Consider the following 21,493-nt stretch of genomic DNA (forward strand, 5'->3'; position numbering starts at 1 on the left):
TTTTGATCACTGACCAAGGCAGTATTGACAGGCACTGTGACTCTCTGAAAACCCTGTACTTTTAAGTGGGAAAACAGTACGTGACCTTAAAGTGCTCCTTTTATATTACAGTTGGAAGACTTCCTCCTCCAAACAGAGCAAAACTCTACTGGTACTTGTCCCAGTTCATGCAGTCTTCTGCTTTCTGTAGCTCTTGTTACCTCCCCTTAAAGGGCGTCTTGGTACTTGCCTTTTCCATGCCTTCATGAGTCTCTAGGACCAGGTATGGGCCATTTGCTTAAGAGTTGTACTTGATGATCTTGAAAGTCCCTTTCAACTCACAGTATTCTGTGATCTGTGAAGTACCCTTACAGATGATGGCAGTCCCAGATGATTGATCTTAGTTGTTTAGTGGAATGGCCTTGTTTTATTGGCCTGAGCAAGGACAGTGGCTTTACTTATCTTTGTTTTGGTAAGGAATCAGCCTCAGAGCTCCTTTGCATGCTTTTTCTGCAGCTTGGACTCCTCTGTTCAAGTTACTGTTCTCCATGAAAGTACCTCAAATTCCACTTTTCCTGTGGTGCAAACGAGGCATGAGTTAGCCAGTACAATTGCTTGGACATTAATAATTGTCCATTGTTTTGTGTTCAGTCATCCTGGTCACTATTTAGCCTGTGCTATCCCAGAGGAGGAACCACCTCTGTTCTCACCAGCTGACACTTTGCATGCTGCTGGGCTCTGTGAAGCCATAGCATTGTGTTCACTACTTTCCAGGTTTTGGCTGAGCATGTGGAGTTTGAGAGTTGAAGACAGGCTGAACTGTTGTGGCCTCAGTAACACATCCAACTTGCCAAGTCAAGGCATACATGAGCTTTAGTTCACATCCTCTGATGTATAACCAGACAACATATTAAATCATACAAACGTGATCTGAAATCTTAATTCTGTATGTTAGTCTTGTATGAGTGTCTTAATGATTTATTAATGGTTGTTTGTCTGTTTTTTTGGATTTTTTTATTAACTTCTTCTCCCCTTACTTCCCCATGGATGTTGTCGAACAAGAAGATGCATCTAATGCTGCAGTAGTGGAACTTAATTCTAAATAATAGGTTTTACTCTTTGGTTCAGGTCTATGATAGGTGTTTCAACAAGAACAAAATTACTAGATACTAATGTAGCTCGTACCTTTCCAGATGTGCAGGTTGTGAGGGTTTTTGTTTGCTTTTTTTTTGGGTGGTGGGGTGGGGTGTGCTTTTATTTTTAAGTACATGAAACCAGGAAATTTATTCCTGCTTGGTTACAAAAGTCAACTCGTGATTTGTAAGACTATAGTTCTGTGATTTCTTTGTCTTTGAAACCTCTGCAGTTGCTATTTCCTTTTTCAATCAGAAAGAAGGTGCCTTAAAGTTCAATACTTAGAAGCTGATTTTGGAACAGGGGTGCTGATGCTCAGAGAACCTTCTGTGTTTGCATTGAAAACTTGTGTCTAGTTGCTGCTTAAAAGCAAGACAGCAGAGCCTTCTGTCAGGGGGAGATTGCTGCCCTTCAAGAGCAGTACAAACCCCCTCAGTTCTGTCAGGAGCTAAAGACTGGGTTTGTTGCTGTTTTTTTGTTGGAATTTGCTTTTGTTTGTTTGTTGTTGGTTTTTTTAAGTAGCGTTGGGAGAGCATGGTTCTGTGAGCAGATTATTTGGTGAGCCCTGTTTCCATAAATAATTTTTGTCTTGCTCAAGGCACTTGGCAGTTGCAGAGCTGAGAAATGCCTGAAAGTCATTAATAAACACAGGTGCTTGTAATTGCTAATGAATTCCATTTTTGTAGTGGGGAAGGACTGAATCAAGTCACTAAAATGTTCAAGTCATCTGTTGCCTAGGTGTAAGTTAGCTCCTGGTCTAAAGGTGTGTTTATTTTGTTTGCAGTGGCATGCTCTCTCCCGTGAAGAACAAGCAAAATATTATGAACTAGCTCGTAAAGAAAGGCAGCTACACATGCAGCTTTATCCAGGCTGGTCTGCAAGAGACAACTATGTAAGTCACTCACTTGAAGGTTATTTTTAAAAATTCACTTTATTTTTGTAACTTCTAAAATTATTATTGTTTCTTCTTTTTCTTTATATCTTGTGGAAAGTTCTGGGAAAAGAGATGGTCAACAGGCATATAACATAAACCTTATATTTGTTTTCACTTCAAGCACTCAGAAAACAGGATTTTGTTGTTGTTGGTGGTGGTGGTGGTGTTGAGATGCTTCTTATGAAATTCACAGTTTTTGAGGGGAAGAAAATAACATGGAAAGTTTTATTCCTAAAACAATGGCCAGTACTGTCTGGAAGCTCATGTTGTAATGTACAGCTGTGAATTTTCCATCATTTTCTATTTGATCACTTATTATCCAGAAAAAAGGGATGTCTTGCTTTCAAGAGAGCTGCAAGCCCAGGGGTCTCAATGCAGAATGAACTTTAGCTGAAATTATTTATAATGGTCCATTTGTACAAATCTTGTATAAGTAACCTTCCTGGTAGAGCCTGCTGTAGTACATAGATACATATGTGTATGTTAAGAAGTTTTTTTACCATTACTCTTGTTTTATAATTGAATGCCAAGTAGCCTGCACTTCATGGTTACACTCTGGTGCCTACAATGAGCTGTCAGTGTAGTCAAATGTGGTGATGTCAAACTCAAAAGCTGCAGTCCTGAGAGGCTGATCCTAACCCAAGATCTGAGCTCCTTTCTGTCTCCCTATTAGATGTGACACCATCTACTGGGATAGGAAATGTACATGCTATATCTGGCTCAATTTTCCTTCTGCATTAGGGGCAGTAGTTTTTCTCTACTTCAGTGATGTCTTTGGACATTAAGGATTGAGGTACCTGAATACAGTGTTAACAGAAAGTGGAGAAACTGGTGCAGAATGCCTTGACACAGAAACTATGTGATTATCTCTGAAGGAAATGCCCCAGTCTTGCTGACATGCATGCCCAGTTTTGTAAGCACACACACAGCTGAAAGTCCTAGGAGCTTCTTTCTGTCTGTTTTGTACAGCCAGTGACCTGTCCTGACACTACACAGGTAGTAACCAGACCATGTCAACAGAGCTGTTTTGAAGCATATGTCAGAGCAAATAGGGTCTTAGGGAAAGACTCCCTGGAAATGGGGGTATTGCTTGTCTCAAATTTACTTGCTGGAAAATGACTCCACTTTGGAGTCTTGTCAGCTCATGCATACTGGACATCAGGCTTCAAGATGGTCCTGTGATGTTTGGTCCTGTTGGCTTTGAGAACCCTGTGTTCTGCCCCAGCCTGTGCCACACAGCACAAGCAGCAGACCTGCGGTTTCTTAAATGCCTTGACAGACATTTGGAGTGTGTGAGGTGGCACGTATGAGTTATCTCTTTGATGTGCTTCCAGCCTACATCCTGTGTGGAAGCATAACTCTGACATACTCCAGTCCTGTATGTTACAATGAAGAACTCTGCTAGCTTCCTCTTGCAGCCCTCCCCTCTGCCTCTCCAGGAATGCACATGTTCTGCAGTGGTGGTTACATGGTGATCACAGGAGAGAACAGTTTATCACTGAAACCTTTTCAGGTATACATAATCTTGGGTTTTTCCAAAAAAGTGAAATTGTGTTGATTTAGCACAGGTATTACTCCAGTGTTTTGAGGATTGGAGGTGACTTAGGGGTGGTCTTTCTGTTTCACAAAACAGTACAAGTAGAAAATACGTACTGTTTGGTTTTAGTTCTTCTATTTTGGTTTACGTGGTTATTCAGGATTTTAGGAATTTGAAGAAAATGTTATATATTGTTATTCAACTGTTAAAACTATCTTTTTCCATATGTTTTTGTTACTGATACCCAAAGCAGTCATGCAAAATATTGTTATAGACATGAGAAGCACAATGTTTTCACAACCTGAGGGTGCCTGTGTACGATGCAGTTGTCAGAAACTATCTTACTTGGGAGTGCTGACATCTACTTTTCAGCACAGTCTTCTATTCCCTTACTTGTGCTATCTCATAGGTAGATTTCAGATCAGCTTTCAGTTTATGCTTTAGCACTTGAAGTCAACCCGACATAGAATAAAACAAATTTTCCTCCCATGACTTTTCCATATTAACATCTGCACTAATGCACTTTCCTGTCTAAAAAACCACTGCCTTGGTACCTAAGTGATACCTGTGAGTTCCCCAGAGCCCTTGAAATGTGTTTTCCAACTTCCAGTGTTGGTCCTGACTTCAGAATCTTGCTCACAAGGCATTGCCCAGCCCTTTTGCCAGCCTTGGGATAAATAAAGACAGGAGCTTGAGAATCAGTCTGTCCAGAGGCTTCTTTAAAATATAAATAGATACAATTTTTTTCTTAAAATACACACAAAAAGCTTTCACTGACTATAGGGCAATAAAGATAAGACACATGTAAGAATATCAGTGGTGTTTAGGGTGATGTAGGATGATTGAGGTTTAAAATTGTGGGTGTAAGCTGACCTTTTGTTTCAGTTGACAGACTGTGTGAAGCAGGAGCTGTGGCCATTTCCATAGATGGGGATACAGGAGAAGGCTGAGTGTGTAGGTTGGCACACTGTGGCCAGTGTGGTCTCTCAGAGAGACAGCTGCCAGGCATTCATTTGTGTTCTGCACTTAAGCCATGTTAAGGGTGCTCTACTGTGCAGCCTCTGGTGTTTGTTTATTGCAGAGCATTCTCTCCAGGCACAGCCACACCAGCCTTGGCTTTTGTTCAGGTACAAGCATTATCAGAACAGTTTTAGTTGGCTGGTTTGCACCCTGGGGACAGGTCATGGTCTTCCTAGGTACTTTCAACACCCTGTCTGCTCCTACCATGTATGGCAGTGTAAGTATCTGAATGTGTGAAGAGTTCTTGTAAGAGCCATAAATTATCAACATGTATCAACATACATGTCATCAGATTATTGAGCGCGAGAAGTCTCTCAGGTGCTTGTGGCTGCCAGTGTTAGTTGAAAAGCTGTCAGAAATTTTAATTCCATGTGGATGTTCATATATGTATTACTGATGTGCATATTTCTCCATAGATGCTCAGATCAAACTTCGTTACCATTGAACTAGTTAAAAGTGGGATAGAAAATTTACCGTGAAAATAATTGGGTTTTTCCTAGCATTTTCAGTGTCCAGATGACTTTTGCTGTGAGGTAAGTGACAAAATAAAGTTACCTGCATGTAATGGTAGGATAAAATTTCCTATTTTTCAGGGGAAGAAAAAGAAGAGGAAGAGAGAGAAGTTGCAGGAATCAGCATCAGGTAGGCCGTGACCACCTCTTACTTGCCATTCACTTCAGGTATATTTCAGAAACCAGGGCTTGTGCTATTTAATTTTTACAAGCTTTTGTCTAACACTTGCTTCTAATGGACGTTTTAAGATATTTCACTTGGAAGGCTCGTGAACATTCACACAACCTGTGGCTCATTTCCCTTACACCTTTCTGGGCAGCAGTTCTGACAGCATCAACATCTTTGGCTGAATTTACTCATTGCTGCAATCACTGTCCTGTTTCACCTTTGCTTTTCTCCTCAATCAGTGTTGTGTCATCTTCAGACTTAACTATGTCTCAAATGCTGTGTTGGTATTTATTGGACACTGGAAACTTTATGCAGGCCTTTTGTAGTAACTGTATTTTTTCTCACTGTATTTTGCGTTTCTTTGTACACTAACAGCTGCCTAGCAGGTTGGCTAAAAGCATCAGTGAACTCTCCTCTTTGCCTTTATAATATATATAAAGAAACATCCTGTTTTCCCCAACAAAAAATGGCTGGTATAAGAACCATAAAAAACCCATACAACAAAACCAAAAAACACACACAAAAAAAATTCCATGTAACACTGTAGCAAACAATCTTACTTGGAATGTGCAAAAACTCTGTAACAGAAATTTGTTAAAGGAAAACAATCTTCTACAGGTACAGGCCCCAGAATGACAGCTGCCTACATCTGAAGCATGGTAAGAACATCTCTAAAGATTTCCTGCTGATAAAAATGAATTGTAAAATAAGCCTTCTTATAAATTTTATGCAATAATATGAATTTAGCAAAAATTGCAGAACTATCATATCCCAAAGCTAATGTTACTTTGATTACTGATGGTTTTTATACCGGCTATCTATTAGGTGTTCACCATTTCACTGCTTAACCATAATATTTTCAAATTGACCACACCTCACTGACTCACTGCAAGTCTGCTTGTGAACCAGGGATGGGTTTATTAAGTGGTGCAAGCCTCCCAGACTGTCATAGCTCACAAGAGCAGGGTAGATGCTGACTTTGGAGCACATTTTGTGTGCTGACATCAACAAGATTCTGGCTGGCTAGGTACACCTTTTAAAAACAAGTTATTCACCTGTATACTAACAAAACACATGCTAAGAAAATGGGACTGTATTTCAGTTGTTTCAGAATTTCTCCCACAGCTGTACAGTGGTATGTCATGTGTGGTACAGGTTGGGGTTTTTTGTGGTTGTTGTATTTTCAGCATGTGTTTTCTTTCTTTATATCATATTACCTGCATTGAGGGTGGAATGACTAGTGATTACACATGTGCAGTAACAGCATCTAGTCAGCTTGTGAGTGCACACAGAACCACAGTGAGATTCTAATTTCTCAGTGTCTGTTGGAAGGGTGGTCCTTCTCTTTCTCTGTGTGATGTGTTTTCCAGTAGGAATTGCATTAATTTGAAACAATAGTTGCTTCTAAACTGTCTAATTAACCCAGATTGCACTTGGGAGATTCCCCAAGAAGTCCAGCAATCCTGCAAAAAAAAAAAAATACGACTTTTCAAAATCACCTACACGCTGTATGTAGCCCCAGAAATGGGCTCTGTCCTCTCTTCCTCTTCCTCCTTTGGCCACAGGTTCCCTGTGGCACTCAGGAGTAGTCAGCAAAGCAGGCTCCTGTTGGCCCTTTGCTCTGCTTGGGCTTTCAGCCTGAGAAAGCCAACTTCAGTTTCCTGTGTACAGTATGTCAGTCAGCAGTCAGCTTGATTCAAGCCTCTTCTGAAATTATGCCATCATGCTGGTTATTCTAAACTTGGTTAAGACATGACTTTGGTGATTTGTTTGTTATTTTTTAAAGCTGAAGTGAAAAGGCAAAATGTGTACTATTTTGTTCTTCCTAATGAGCAGAAGTTTTTCAGGCAAGCAGTCAGCTTTGCCCTTTGCAACGCGCCTAAGTCATGCTGATTTAAGATGTGGATTGCAGTGTCTGGGTTCTGTAGCCTATACAATAAATGTAGCTGTAAAATATAATTACTTGGAGCATTGTACCTACTGAAAAATGAAGTGCTTTAACCTTGAGTTTTATAATTGATATTTTAGCTTAGTTGCCCAAGTCTATGACTGTTGTGAATTTTTTTCACTTCGGTCTTAACACAGTACCAGTAGGCAAAATACCCATAATTTTATCTGAATTGATGCAGAGCACTTGACTGGGATAACCAAGGTTCAAGTGACAGCTAAAAAACAGGGAATAATTGGTTTCTTGGATGCCTTACAGTTGTGCCTTTCCCTGCATTTTTGGTATTGGAGGTTGAATGTTCTGAGTGTGGGGGTTTCCTCTCCCTTTTATCTTTACACTCTTGCCTTCCTGTGTCCTCTTAGGTTTTGTAACAGTGTGGAAACTCTTGGCAATATCTGACTCTCTGTCTTCAGACAGTTTGTAATGCAGAGACTGAAAACACTAGTATGTTTTTCAGGGAGGGGGAAGTGTGCTGTTGACTCCTTCCATGCACGTGAAGGCAGTCTCACGACGTGTTTCATGCCAAGTGAATGATCTGCTCTGGAGATGTACAGATGTTCTCTTGCTGGAAGTAGATGCACAGAATGATTTAGGGAACCTGAATCAGCCAGACTTCAAAGTGAACTTCTGAAAGTTAAGGCTCTTGCCCTCTGCAAGCCTAATCCAAAGAATGTTTTGCCCACAAGCATACTATCTTAACCAGGCCCACAGCAGAGCCATTGTAGTCTTTACTGGATGGAGATAATAAGTTTGGGAATAGCTTTCTTACTCGCAGGGATGGTGTAAGGAAGAGGGAGAAGGAGGGTGGGAGGTCTGGGAAGGAGACAAGCGTTCTGTTATCTGAGAAGAATCAGAAATGAGTAGGTGGCAAGACCAAAGAAAGAATCTCAAGATCAGCACAAAGGAGATCAGCCAGGGCTGTAATTATGGTGATGTAAGTGAGAAGGATGAAATGGTGGGAGGGATGTGTGGTGGGATGTTCAGAGGAAAGTAACGGAAGAGACATGCAAGCAGACATGATTTAAGATACTGTGAAAGTTTTGGATGTGGGGTTTTTGTTGTTGTTGTTTTTTTTTTTTTTTTTTGTCCATGAACATTCAGCAAGTAACTGATTTTTAAGGTGGACCTCTAGTCCTGCTTTTTAACTTGAACATGAGTAGAGTGGTAAAGTCAAGGTTAAGGCATTAAGTTGCCCCTTTTGCAAGGGTTGTGCACAGCAACAGGCATTTAACTGAGTTCTGTGATCTCCAACCTGCTGAATGGCCAATTTGCAAAACACTTCAGAATGTTCTAGGAATACTGTGACCCTCTGTAGTCTTTGTTATATTATCCTGTGTTACTCCAAAGCGTCAAGACTTGTCGAACTGTCCCAAGAAGGATTTTGTTTGCAGTTGACATGGCCCGACATACTGTTTGAAGTAACTTTGATTTATTGAAGAAATAACTTTTATTTATTCTCTTCTTTTGAAATCAACCAAGAGTGGAATTAGACCTGATAATGCTAAAAATAAATTGAGGCAGGGCCAAGGAGGGAAGGGGAAATGAGGAAAGCTAAGATTAAGGACACTGTATAGATCACCTATTGAGCACCTTTCTGAAAGGTGAGTGATGGTTTTTTACTTTAAGTACAACCTTCTAGGGGATTTGTAAATAGGTGCAGTTCTGTTTTGGAGGTGGAGATTCCCAATTTCCTATCCAGTCTGACCTTTGGAAGAAAAATAAAAGGTGATTTTTAGCATCTCATGAGTATTTTGAAATCAGTAAGGAAATAGAAGTGTACAGAGAAAATTTCCTCATTGTTCTGCAGCATAGAAATACTTCTTGTGACTTGCTTTATACAGAACTCTAAAAGGCACATCATTCAACGTACGGCAGGATGCAATTGGGAAAAGACATAATTTAACATTGTGTTTTGGCATATCTTCAAGGACTAAAAAGAATGATAGAGAAGATTAACAGACATCTGAAAACCTGTGAGAAGTACATTTGTGGCTTGCAAAATTCTATGACATCTACATGAATCTACATTAGCAAAGCTAATGTTAGCATCTATGTTAGCAAAGCTTTCAAAATCAAGAAAACTTTACTAATACTGATTTGCAATCAGAAGTACTTAAAAGGATCAGATTAAGACCATTTAACTTTGAACAATGAATTGTCTTAACATTTCAAACTTCCTACATGGAAATTGGAGCCAAATTTCAGTAAAGAAGTGATTTTTAGGCAGTAATTTATGACTGGATTATTTTCCCTCTTACTTAAAAATAAAATGGAGTGAGGCTGTGAAAGCAGACTATGAAGTGGACCAGTCCACAGCCAGAATACTGTGGAAAAGAAGCATCTGATGACTATGGTCGTGGTTGACTATAGGTTTCTGGCCAGCATCTGAGAAAGGAGATGCAAAGAGGATGTGGTACCTTCCTTTCTGAGGCATGTTTTCAAACCTGTCTTATCCAGTGCTCTTGAAATTGCTGCTGGTGTAGTTCTAATTGAAAGAAATGCTCCACCCTTTCCCATAACTCTTGACTGCTCACAAGCTTTAAACAGAGCCTGGAGAACTTGCATAGGACTTAGTCTCTCTGAGAATGTTTGTAGTGATGGTGGTGCAGAGATTTGTCCTGATTTGCTTTAAAATTTTTTTCCTGTGTGACCCGTATTTCTCTATTCCCCATTTTGCCCATGGATAGTGGCCTTTAGCACAGGCAAGAGGGACAGAATGAGCACAAGAAAATTATCTGGATTTAAATACTTGTATTATTTCAGATAGGCATAAAATTTCCACAGAAAATGGGTATAGCCCTCCATAGAAAAATGAGTATAGCCCTCAGACAGATCATGGTTTGGATTGAAAGGGACCTTAAAGATCATCTAGTTGCAATGCCCCCCCACCATGGCCAGGGACACATTCCAACCAGATCAGGTTACTCAAAAGTTCATCAAATCCAGCCTTTGAAAACTTCCAGAGATGGAGCAACTTCTCTGGGCCTCACCACCCCCACATTAAAGAAATTTTTTTCTAATATCCAATCTAAACCTATCCTGTGACAGTTTAAAGCAATTCCCCCTTGTTCTATCACTACATACCACTGTAAGAAGTCCTTCTCCAGCTTTTCTGTAGGCCCCCTTTAGGAACTGGAAGACTGTTACAGGATCTCACTGGAGCTTCCTCCAGGCTGAACAAGCCCAGCTCTCTCAGCCTGTCTGCAGAGTAGAGCTGCTTGAGCTCTCCGAGTATCTTTGTGGCCTCCTTTGGGATCAGTCCAACAGGTCCATGTGCTTTTACTGCTGGGGGCCCCAGAGCTGGATGCAGCACTGCAGGTGGGATCTCACCAGAGCAGAGCAGAGGGGCAGAATCCCCTCCCTTGTCCTGATGGCCACCATGCTTTGGATACAGCCCAGGATACAACTGACTTTCTGGACAGGGTCTCTTCCACCAACACCCCCAAGTCTTTCTCCACAGTGCTGCTCTCAGTCCATTCTCCACCCACCCTGTATTTGTGCTTGGGATTGCCCTGATGCAATTGCTGGACCTGGCACTTGTCAAACTTCATGAGGTTTGCACAGGCCACCTCTCAGGCCTGCCCAAGTCCCTCTGGATGGCATCCTGTCCCTCCATGTGTCCCATCATGCAGCTTAATTCTGACCTGGCATTGATCTTGCCAGGGTGAAAGACAGAAACCCTCCTCTCCTTTAGGCTTTTAAACATCAAGGCAAAGGTCAGAAGAGCAAACCCGAAGAGAAACCTTGGCCCCATGCAGGAGGCAGGTACAGAGGGGCACTGACACCTGCTGGGAGAGGAGCAGAAGGGCAGAGCCAGGTCCCTGCTTCCTTTTATCATCCTGGTGGATGGAGGTCCTTGTGAAGGAAAGGAAAGGAAAGGCAAGGCAAGGCTATTTTCAGTGCAATCACAGCCTGTGGGATGGGTGGGTAAGTGAGGGTTGTAGCAAAGCATAGGTTTTACAAATTGAAGAACAGCTTTTACAAATTAAAGAACAGCAGAATGCTTTCAGATAGACAATCGGCATAGATATGGGATTAGAGAAATTAGGAAAAAATGTTAAGGATTTTTGCAAAATAAGTGCAGTGTGGTCAGTAATGAAGCTGATCTTCAGCGTTTCATATTTTCAGTTGACACTGACAAATGGGAAAAAAGCAGGTAATTCAAGAGGTAAATGTGTTTGTTTTGTTGAAGACACTCAAGTTGCAGAACCTACCGTGAAATTAGAGGTGCTTAACGAAGTTTGAACTTAACCACATTTACAAGTGATTTAAAACCCCTTATTATTTCACTTCTGAGGTGTTAGCAGTAAGCGCCTTGGGCTAGAATGAAGGAGAGCAGTGGGACAACTATTGTTCTAACTCTTCCTGTGGGATAGGGTGGGGACAGGGAGTTGACTGCTGGTGCACCATTCTTCTCTGGATAAAAACGGTGTATTTTGGTGGATTTAGTAAACTCACCAACACACGGAGAAGTCTAAGGTCATGAGAAAAACTGGGTAGAAACAAAGTGTTTCATAAATAAGATGTAACATTTTGAAATGTTTCATTTCCAATTGGAAGAAAACTTCAGAATTTTAGTGTTTTTCTCAGGTCTGCACTGCAGTTTCACTTTTTTGGTGTATTTACTTGAAAATTTTCAAGATTAGTTTTTGATACTGTGTTCCCGATGAGCTAGAAAGCAAGTTTTTATGGCACTGTCAAAGTCTTTCCAATTTGTTTTTGGAGACTAAGCTTGGGTGAAATCTGTCGTCTTCTTTCAACAGAATTGTATTCAAATGTAGTTCTGTCAAAGCTTAGCAAATCCTAGCATACCCTAGCACTGAGTTTTGCTTCCACTTGTCTCTGATTTTAGAGATTATGATTAGAGAAGTCATTTGATATACGTGAAGGCAAACCTAGCCATCCTGAATACAAAACTAACCAAAAGAACACAACAAAACCAAAGGGCCTTAACCATAACATTAGAGCAATAGTGCTAATGGAGCAAACCTTCTCATACCAGTCAGTACCTTAATCCTGTACTTTAAGAATTTTTCCTGTACTTTATCTTTTAAATCTCTGACCCTTTCCCTGCTTGTTAAGACTGCACCATATAGACAGTTTTGAAAGCTTGCAGATTGGAAAGCTGTACAAGTAAGGAAGCTCATAGCACAGCCAGCTGAAGCATCACTGTCTGGCCAGTTAAAACACGAGCCTGGCAAGTCATTGAGACGTTATGGGCTTTAGTAAGATCTTTCAGGACATGAGCTTTCAGCTCCTCCTTCCAGCGGTAGGAGCAAATGTTGGAAGCATTTGTGCAGTGAAGGCACCACTGGCACTGGGATGTCGTGTGTGAGCAGGGCAGAGACAACTGAGGAAAGTGGTATCAGCGACCCATCTCTGAATGGTGTTCTTGCCACAGGCATCAGTGCAGTGGGATCAGGGGTTAAGAGAACAAAAAGTGAGCAGAGAGCATAATTTCTGAAGTTGCTTCTTCCTTGTGCAAGTTACAGGATATGTATTCCCTCATTAATATTAAGTTGTATCAGAGTTAAACTCAGGAGTTATGAGAGCTTCTATCTATCCTTCATCTCAGGGATACCTGAAATTGCACATGGTAAAATATTATTTCCAGAATAACTATACAGAATTGGTTTCTATGGTGTAAAGGCAAATCACACACTAGATGGGACTGCATTTTGATGAACAGTTGGTTTTCTTCACATATGTGTGTATTTTGAGGTACACAGACTTCCTGTTGTGTGTTTTGGACCAGTAAAGATTTTATGATGAGATGAGTTAATTGCATCAAAGTGAAGTTGGTATGCTTGAATTCTGTAGTGGTTTCTGGGTACTGTTGTCTTACACTTGTAGTATTGCTCTGTGGATGCCTGTGTGTAGGAGAGTTGATGGAAGCACAAGAAGATACTCAGGTTACATTTGACTTGCCTTTGGTTTCATGAAGACAACTATTTAAATTATTCCAAGTATCAGAAGATTTAACTGTTGAGATTATCTTTCAAAGTACTGTAAATTCTAACCTATGTTTAATCGTGGCAGAAAAAAAAAATCTACAAAGGAAACTACCTGTGATATTTCTTCTGAAAGAATTTTCACTTACTGTTTTACCAACAGCTCAAGTTCTTCTCTGTTACAGTCGGTGAAAACTGGTGTAGCAATTTCAGTGCCCCTAGCTCTCAGTCTAGAAAACAAATAATTTAAAAAATGGTCTTCTGAATATTTATTATATGCCATAAAGATACAGAAAACAGAAAAGCCTGTTTCTTTCTCCCTCTTCCTCACCTTTCGTATACTAAAGTATATGTTCTTCTTTAAGAAGCTGCTAGGGACAGCTGTGTAGAGGCAATCTGGTTTTTATTATAAACATGGAGCCTCTCTCCCCTCCCACCCCCAACAGGAAAAACATGTCTTGGGTCTTCCAGTAAGATAATTTTAAAGATTCTGGCTCAGTGATAGAGCTTGTAGCTTTGATAAGAGCCACACCTGCTTGGTATCACTGCCGTCAGCTGCACAAAATGGGAGCCCTAAAATACCTGGGTGTTTTCCATGCTGAAACTAATCTGCTCTGGAAGAGGTCTCTGGCTTGGGAAGGCTGGGGGAGGAATATCCCTGCTGCTCACTTAATGCATCTAGCTGAAGTCAAACTATAAGGACAGAAGTTAGGACTCCAGGCTCCACCTGTAGTTAATGGAGAGGTATTTTCAGGGGCAGTTAATTCAGGTCGTTTAAAATAGCAGTGAATAATTTACTGTTGGAGTCTCCATTCACAGTTACCAGCAATGGACCTTGGTTAAAAGTAGAAAGGGGGATGGAGGGATTAGACAAACCAAGAAAACTTCATACTAACACAGTTTCAACATGGCAGCATCTGTTACAGTTTTAGGGTACAATTTTATGTCATTTCTTTGGATACAAAGGCAGCTTAAAATTTTTTTTTTCTGCTGCCTGCTGGTATCCAGCTCTTGCAGAGAGGGCTTTTTCCTGTCTCCCGTAGGTCTCTCCATCCATGTTTTGTAACAGCTTGTGGGACCCTGCAGCAAATTGGATTACTGAAATGACTGGGGTTTTGTTGGGAGGTGCTTTTTTCTGTTTAGAAACAACAAGGGCTGTGGAGTGTTTGTTTGTATTTGCCCTGAACATCTCAAGGATCTGGTTTGGGCTAAACCCACAAACCATGGCACAGCTGGGCAGGAAGAGGAGCAGACTGCAGTGCCGGCATCTATCTGCTTGTGCCTGAAACCCTCTCCAGCTCTGCTGTTAAAGAAAATATAGAGGGACTTCACAAACAGCATGAACCGCCCTGATAAATAATGACCTGGTTTTGCATAGCCAGGTTTCTGGATGGAGTATTGAATAAACCATGGCTGGCAGTAAGACAAACATGTTTGTTTTGGACCTACAAAGTAAATGACAGTTTCAGCTTTTCCATCCCTGAATTTGAATTGTTTGAAGTACCAGATTAAAAAACAGGATTGGAGATGAATCTTTTTCTTTTTAAAAAAATACACGTGACTGCCTGTTATATGTGGTCTTGTCTCTTCTTAGAACTTTATCCAAACAATGTGACAGAGAAGGGTGTAGAAAAAAAGTACCTCGTTTAAAATGTTTAATATCCCTTGCCCTCTGTGAAGGGTTAGGTATCTCTTTTACTCCGCACTTATTCCCATACTGACCCAGACACTCTTGACTTTCTTCAATAACCTTTCCTGATTAGCATGACTGGATGAAGGTGCATAATTCTCTGCCTTGCTCTAGAAGAGTTAAAAGACCCAGAGGAGGAGAACAGGAGTTTTGTGGACCCATCTTTCAATCCATCTCATTCCAAAGCATGGGGAGGACTTCAGATCCCCTTGTGATCCCCTCAGCCACTGAGCCCAGGCTTGCTAGGAGGCTTTAGTTTTACTGTAGCAATTCCTGAATTAGAGTTTTTCCACTTCAGTAGTAAGGCTTTTCTTTTTGCACTGCATTATTCCTGAATCTTATGTCTGTTTCTTTCTCGAGATGTGGCTTTCTTTTTCCCCTTTCCTCCTGCAGTCAGATGTACACTGCAAATGGCACAGACAGTGCCTCCTATTGTGGCTCAGGCTCAAGACTTCACATATGTAAAATGTGACTTGCAGCACTTTCTTTGAAGCCTAACCACAGCCAGGGAGCTGTAATTGCAGTCTTTGATTTGCGCCGACTTCACTTGTGGATTGAGCTTTGCTAGGGCATGCCTCGCCTGGCGAGACTTCAGCTGCAGCCCCCCAGTGAAGCCTTAGATGTGGGAAGTCTTCAGTCTCCTTAGCACATGCCTGTGGTTTCTTGAAAAGAATCCTGATTTGACCTGTTTTATATCTGTAAGGCAACACCATCATCACTCGTAATTTTTAGGTATTATTTGGTTTATCAGCAGCAGAAGCAATTTCCAGCGTGTAGCCTTAATGTGCAGCCGGGGTAAGGCTGGGTTCTAGATGCTGTTTTAAGGATAGCTACTGTGTAATTTGCTGTACTGCTTGGAAATAAAAATATGTGGGGCTTCCCTGTGCCTGTCCCCTTGCAGAATCACCGTGGTGTCTGCAGCCTCTCTAGAGGAGCTGGACATAGTTATAGGAGCTATGGAAAGGAGGCAGGCACTGCAAAAGCTGCCTCTGGATTGAGAAAGAAGCAATGGCCGCTGTTGGAAAAAGCTGAAGGGCCAGAGCAAGGCCGCAGTCGTTATTTTAACCTCCTGACTTCAAAGACAGCTTGCTGGTAAGGGAAGGGGGGAGGAGGCAGGGAACCATCTCAACAGAAGAGCATTTCATTTCCTTCAGTGAAGTAGACATTCCTGGCTGCTAATGGGGAGTAGCTCTGAATCACAGTGCTTGTATCAGACTGCTGTGAACTACTGGCCTGGCGCCTCAAGGCCATTCCTCAACAGGAAGCTGAATGTTTTCATGTAAGACTGAGAGGAAAACCTTCCCAGGAAGAGCAACCTGGACCAAACCTTTGAAAATCTGGGATGAAAAGGCACAAAATAAATATAAAGCTGCAGGGTGCTCTCCCCAGTGTTTCTCTGCTGTTTGCTTGGCCTCTCTTTCGTGCTCCTTGGAAAGGTAGAGCCCTTCGTAGCTCTTTGATCCGCACGTGTTACGGAGCACTGTGCTACTTTATAAAAAATAGGGGGAAAAAAAAGGCAGGAAGCTCAGAAGGCTTTTTTTAGTTAGGACATGGGTTGGTTTTATGAGGAAATAGGAAGTGAATTAGTCAATACAGACCACCTCTGTTGAAACTGGTGGTTTGCCAGTGGACTTCTAGCTGTGCTGTTGAAGAGGCCTCAGTGGCTTTAAATGTCCTTTTGTGGCTACCAGCAGCAGGTCTAAGTTATTTCTTATGTATCAGAGATGACAGTATTTGGACAACAAGGGAGTCTGTATCAAATCTAAGCTATACAGACCAGTTTGCTATAAATTCATGCTGGTCTTTTCTACCTTAGTCTGCAGCTGAACTTAAGTGTCCTCATCTTTGCACTATAACAATAGCCATGTGGGTGATCTCCAAAAAGGAGCCAACTTGTTTAGTAAGATTTTGGGGCCTCAGCTTATGCTGATTAAAATCTAAGGGTACAAAATCAGTTTTAGAGGCTTTCTACCCTACCCAGGATAGAAAGCCTCTAAAACTGACCTGGTACTCTTTCTACAACATGAGGCAGTGTAACTCCTTACTCAGGAGCTGCTGCACTAGTCAGCCTATGCATGAAACACTTTGTGTTGCAGTGGTTTACATGGAAGCTGCAGCGAATGGGAGGTGGGTGCTCGGTTATAAATGGCCCTGGTTTAAATAGTGCTGAAATGCAATGTAATGTAAAATTTGCTGGCTAATTCAGCTTGTGGCTCTTGCAGGCTTAAACAGTCTAGCTATCATGATTAGTCTAAAAGAAGTTTGACTTGTGGTTTCAGCCATTTCTTCATAAACTTGTTCTGTCTTGCCTTGTGTGACTCAAGGTGCTGGCAGTGTAACTTCTTTATGTGACTAAGCATTTTGTGTTTCTTATGGTGAAAATTCGCTTACCTTCTCCACTGAACTGCATTCTTGTGCTAATTTTGATCACTCTCAAAGCTGTGTTCATTGAGCCTTCTACTTGTTTGGCAGTTGAGTAATACATGGAGACCTAGAGGTTAATACTGATTTTTCTGAGATACCAACAGCTACTGGAGAGCATGTGTCCATGTGTGGGAAAAACGTCTGACTCATTAGAGCGATTTTGGGTAGAGACCCTGTTATAACCTACTTGTCTGGATCAGAAGGGCAAGGGTGATTTTTGAGTTGGCAATTTCATAAATCAGCTGATGTAACCCTGAGACCTAGTGAGGAAAAACTTTTCCTCTTTGAGTAAGAAATTCCTATTAGGCTTGTACTGTGGGCCATTTCACATACTCTAAGAATATAAATCCTTCCAAGATCTAGTGAACTTTACTGCTTGCGAGGAAGCCCATGGTTCTTACACAGCTGGAAGATGTTCCCTACCCTGATGAAGAACAGAACAAATCCTATCCAGTCATGAGGATGGATGGTAGAATCAGTGTTCACACAAACCTCATTCACCACATTCCCCTACCAAACTGCTTGCAGAAGACAGCATTTTTTCATGTCTGCAGGGAGTAGAGCTTGAGGCTCTGAATCAGAGGCTTAATTGACCTCAACCACTGCACTGCAGTACTAAAGCCCGAGGCTGTCTAATTTTGTAATGGTATCTGGGTCAAATGTTGTAGATAAATGAAATTCACTACGAAAAGGAAGTACTTCTGTAATATGCTGGATGTTTAAAACCCCACCTTTCTAGTTGGTATATCTTTACAATCCAAAGCACTTTCCATAAATATAGTTGCAAACTTCAAGCAACAGCAAGTAGTCATAAATTCTGCATTTAACTTTGACATTGTAATGCACATTCCACTAATACAGTTGTAAGAGTTACAATGACTCATCACCAGCTTGTTTGAAGAATTCATTTTTTTTTTTAAAGGCTTCAGATAGGCTTTATCACACTCTCTCTCTCTTCCACCCTTCCCTTTAGGTGGGAAAAGAAATGCTTTCTCAACTTGCAAAGCAAAGGCGGCGACACCAGGACCCCTTCTGGAGATGGAAGCTTGTTAAACCCTAGGTGTGTCCTTCATCCGCACAGACCACCCCCAAGGAGTCTGTCAAGGATGTCATTCACCCTGATGTCACTGCTAGAGACACTGAATCATAAAGACAATCACTGCCAAAATCCTTCACTATCACGAGGTCCAGCCCTGATATAAATAGAGCAAATGAGCTCCCAGGTCAGCAGAGCAGCTTTTGTCTTCACCTCTGCCTTGCACTCTTAAGCCCCTGTCTCATCTGTGTCCATATTGAGTCAGCAAACACAGTAGCATGGCTGTCTCTGCCTGCTTCAGCCAGCAGAATAACATAGACCACAGCTGCCCCATACAGCACATCGAGGAATGGAATTTGCCTGGACCAGGATGACACGCTCAACCTTCTTTTTATTTAATGGTGCGACAGGATCAATTTTGGTTTTAGCTTTTTTTAAGAAACTTGAATGCTTTTATATTTTAACTTTTAGTTTGTAATTTCTTTGGTGTATATTTTACTAGGTATGAGCTTTTAAACAAGCGTCAGAAATCTGAAATACTTTTTAAATAAACTGAGGTTTTTTGTTTTTTTTTTTTCTGCCAGAGGAAAAATCTGTATGGAAAAAAAGGTGGCTGTTTTGTTAAACTATTTGTAACAAATAGTGGCCTCTCAGTTTATATAATACAGTGTCCTATAGAACTAAATAAATGTAACAACAGTCAGCTGGTCAGTAAACTTGTTAGTCTTGCATCATCTACTCTGTAAACATAAACAATACATCCAGCAAATCTGACTGCAGTGAGTTCTCCTTCTCACCCATTCCCCTTCTCCTTGTAAAAAGCCCAGCACTTGAATTATTACTTCAATGGTTCTGTATTTGTATCTGTTTTTGTTAGCCTGTTAGTGGGATTTTATGCCAGTTGTTGAAATGAGCATTGATGTACCCATTTTTTAAAATAGTAAGGCACAGCCTTTGCCAAAAATACTGTCAACCAATTTTTTTTTTGTCATTCCAGTTTGAGTTAATGTGCTGAGCATTTGTTTTTTAATAAAAGCTTTGTAATAAAATGAAAGTTAACTGTCTTTAAAAGTGGCTTTAAAAATAAAAAAGAGAACAATTTTTGCTGGAATCCCTCAAAGGTAGAAGCAAGCTCAGGAAGGCACGGTCACTTGCCAGGCAGAAGACTTTTGGCTCAGTCTTCTGTTGCAGGAAATGCAGTGTGTCTCTTTGACTGCTCACCTGGAGTGATTTTGGAAAATGACTTTTTATTTGAAAAGTGAGCAGAAGTCTCAGTTCCATAGCAGGAATAAGGGATGGGGAGGCTCAATGCTCCCCTGTGCTGCTCAGTTAGCTTTGGCCTAAGTGGAAGTACTAAGGATCTCTCCATCATTTTCCTAGCAAAATCTTAGGGAAAGGAGCAGGGGTTTTAAGCTGATGATTGGAATATGGATTTGCTTCTTTCTGGGTGCAGTCCATGCCCATACAAGAGGTAGAGGCCTAAAGTTAAATTTCTTGTTGCTGTATAAATTATTCCTCAGCCAGGGAGTGAAGCTGGCTGCAGAATTAGCTGTGCAAGGCCTGGTTTCATGGTCTGAGATCCAGAGTCAGAATGGCCTGCCTACTGCCAGTGGTGCCTGGGAGATGCTCCTGCCATACGAGGCAGCACTTCTACTAAGGGACTTAAAAAAACCAGACACTGGAGCCATAGATAAACTACTCCACTGATTTGTGAGTGAAAAAGAAATATTATGAACTGTACATTGAATCAGCGTTCTTTGTATTCCAGCTCCCAAATCTTGTTTCATGTGAGACTGGACTGAATCAAGCTTAAGCTACAACAAATGACATAGGTCAATTACTGCCTAAGAAAACTTTGGGATTGGAATGTTTATAAACGACCCTTTAACTTGGTTGCATAAGAAATTTCATAATTAAAAATGTTATAAAACAGCTTCCTCTTAAACCAGTGTGCACTGTACACTTGCCCAGTTTTAAGGTTGTAACCAACATATTAGTTCTTGCAATATTTATTTCTAGCAACTAGTGATTAACTTAAAAAAAAAAAAAAAAGGAAAAAAACCCCACAAATATAACAAGTGACCAGGCTCTCAGATGGCAGGATAAAATATCTCTTGAGAGAATAGCAACTGTATATTGGAGTTCTGCAAGACTTGGCTATGTTTCCATTCAATTATCCCAGCCTTTGCTGGAAACCTGACTGCCTTTTAGTTTGGGGTTTGGTTTTGTTTTTTAAAGGGGAAAAAAAGGCAAGTACTTAGTGCTGTAATTGTTCTAAATCAAGGATTACTGCAGTGAGATCTGCAAATTACATGTTCCAAAGACAGTTCTTTTTAGAACTTTATAAAACATGACTACTTCATTTAGACTTTTTTACTGGCTATTTAAAAAGCCATTTACCTATTTTGCAAAAAATTGTTCCCAGTGGAAGTGTCAGCTTCATGTAGCACGTTGTCCCCAATAGACTGTTGTGAACAGTTGTCTGCCATAAGGATTAAAGATTTTTCAGCTCTAATAGTGAAGGAAAAGAATTTGGGAGCTAAAAATAATATCTCTGCTGATAATATACAGTGAATAAGCACCATGTGTTGGGCTCATTCATAGATCAGAGACCTTCCCTATGGGAAAGGTTAACTAATATGCAAGGCTTAGGATGCTGCCATGAGGGCACCTGAAACAGAGTAACCCCACTATCCCAGAATACTCCCTGTGACTTGGATCTGTGTCCACTCCTGCCCTCCCCTGCTAATTGGCATTTGTCCCTGTGGGACCAAAAGAGCCCTCACTGTGCCAGCTTGTCAGTGGAGATAGATGAGCTAGTAAAGATGGCCAAGCAATGATGGTGCTACCCTGGCTGTAAGACTAGGTTTAAATCCTTGTGACATGGAACAAAATTATTCCCGGTGAGACTCAAAACCAGCACCTAAATTCCTGATGTGCAATTTAGGCAGACATCAGAATCTAATCTTGTCTCTTTTGGGTGCCCGAGGAGATGATTATCCTGTATTTCCCACAGAAAACATCTTCAAGGATTTAAATGTTCCTACCTAATGGCTGAGTTAATTATCCAGACACTTCTGTACAAGCATTCACAAACCGCTCTCTGCCCCCGCACTTGGTTCTGTGCATGTACTAAAAGCAGTTCTCGCATGGATCACA

The 21,493-nt window shown here is 41.1% G+C and overlaps 1 protein-coding gene across 5 annotated transcripts in view; it reads left to right on the forward strand.

The window, feature by feature from the left end:
* LEF1 (lymphoid enhancer binding factor 1) overlaps window positions 1–18,351 on the forward strand; it is a 70,102-nt gene extending 51,751 nt beyond the window's left edge. For 2 of the 5 annotated variants that reach the window (XM_062493778.1, XM_062493780.1), the window contains 3 exons: window positions 1,898–2,005; window positions 5,198–5,246; window positions 18,272–18,351. In XM_062493778.1, the coding sequence (XP_062349762.1) occupies window positions 1,898–2,005; window positions 5,198–5,246; window positions 18,272–18,351 (237 nt within the window). Of the gene's footprint in view, window positions 1–1,897; window positions 2,006–5,197; window positions 5,247–5,903; window positions 5,939–18,271 lie in introns of those variants that run through there. The other 3 variants (XM_062493779.1, XM_062493781.1, XM_062493783.1) reach the window with 2 other exon arrangements.
* The last annotated feature ends 3,142 nt before the right edge of the window (window positions 18,352–21,493 follow it).

The sequence above is a fragment of the Cinclus cinclus genome, chromosome 5 (assembly GCF_963662255.1).
Source record: "Cinclus cinclus chromosome 5, bCinCin1.1, whole genome shotgun sequence".
In the NCBI taxonomy this organism is placed as follows: Eukaryota; Metazoa; Chordata; class Aves; order Passeriformes; family Cinclidae; genus Cinclus; species Cinclus cinclus.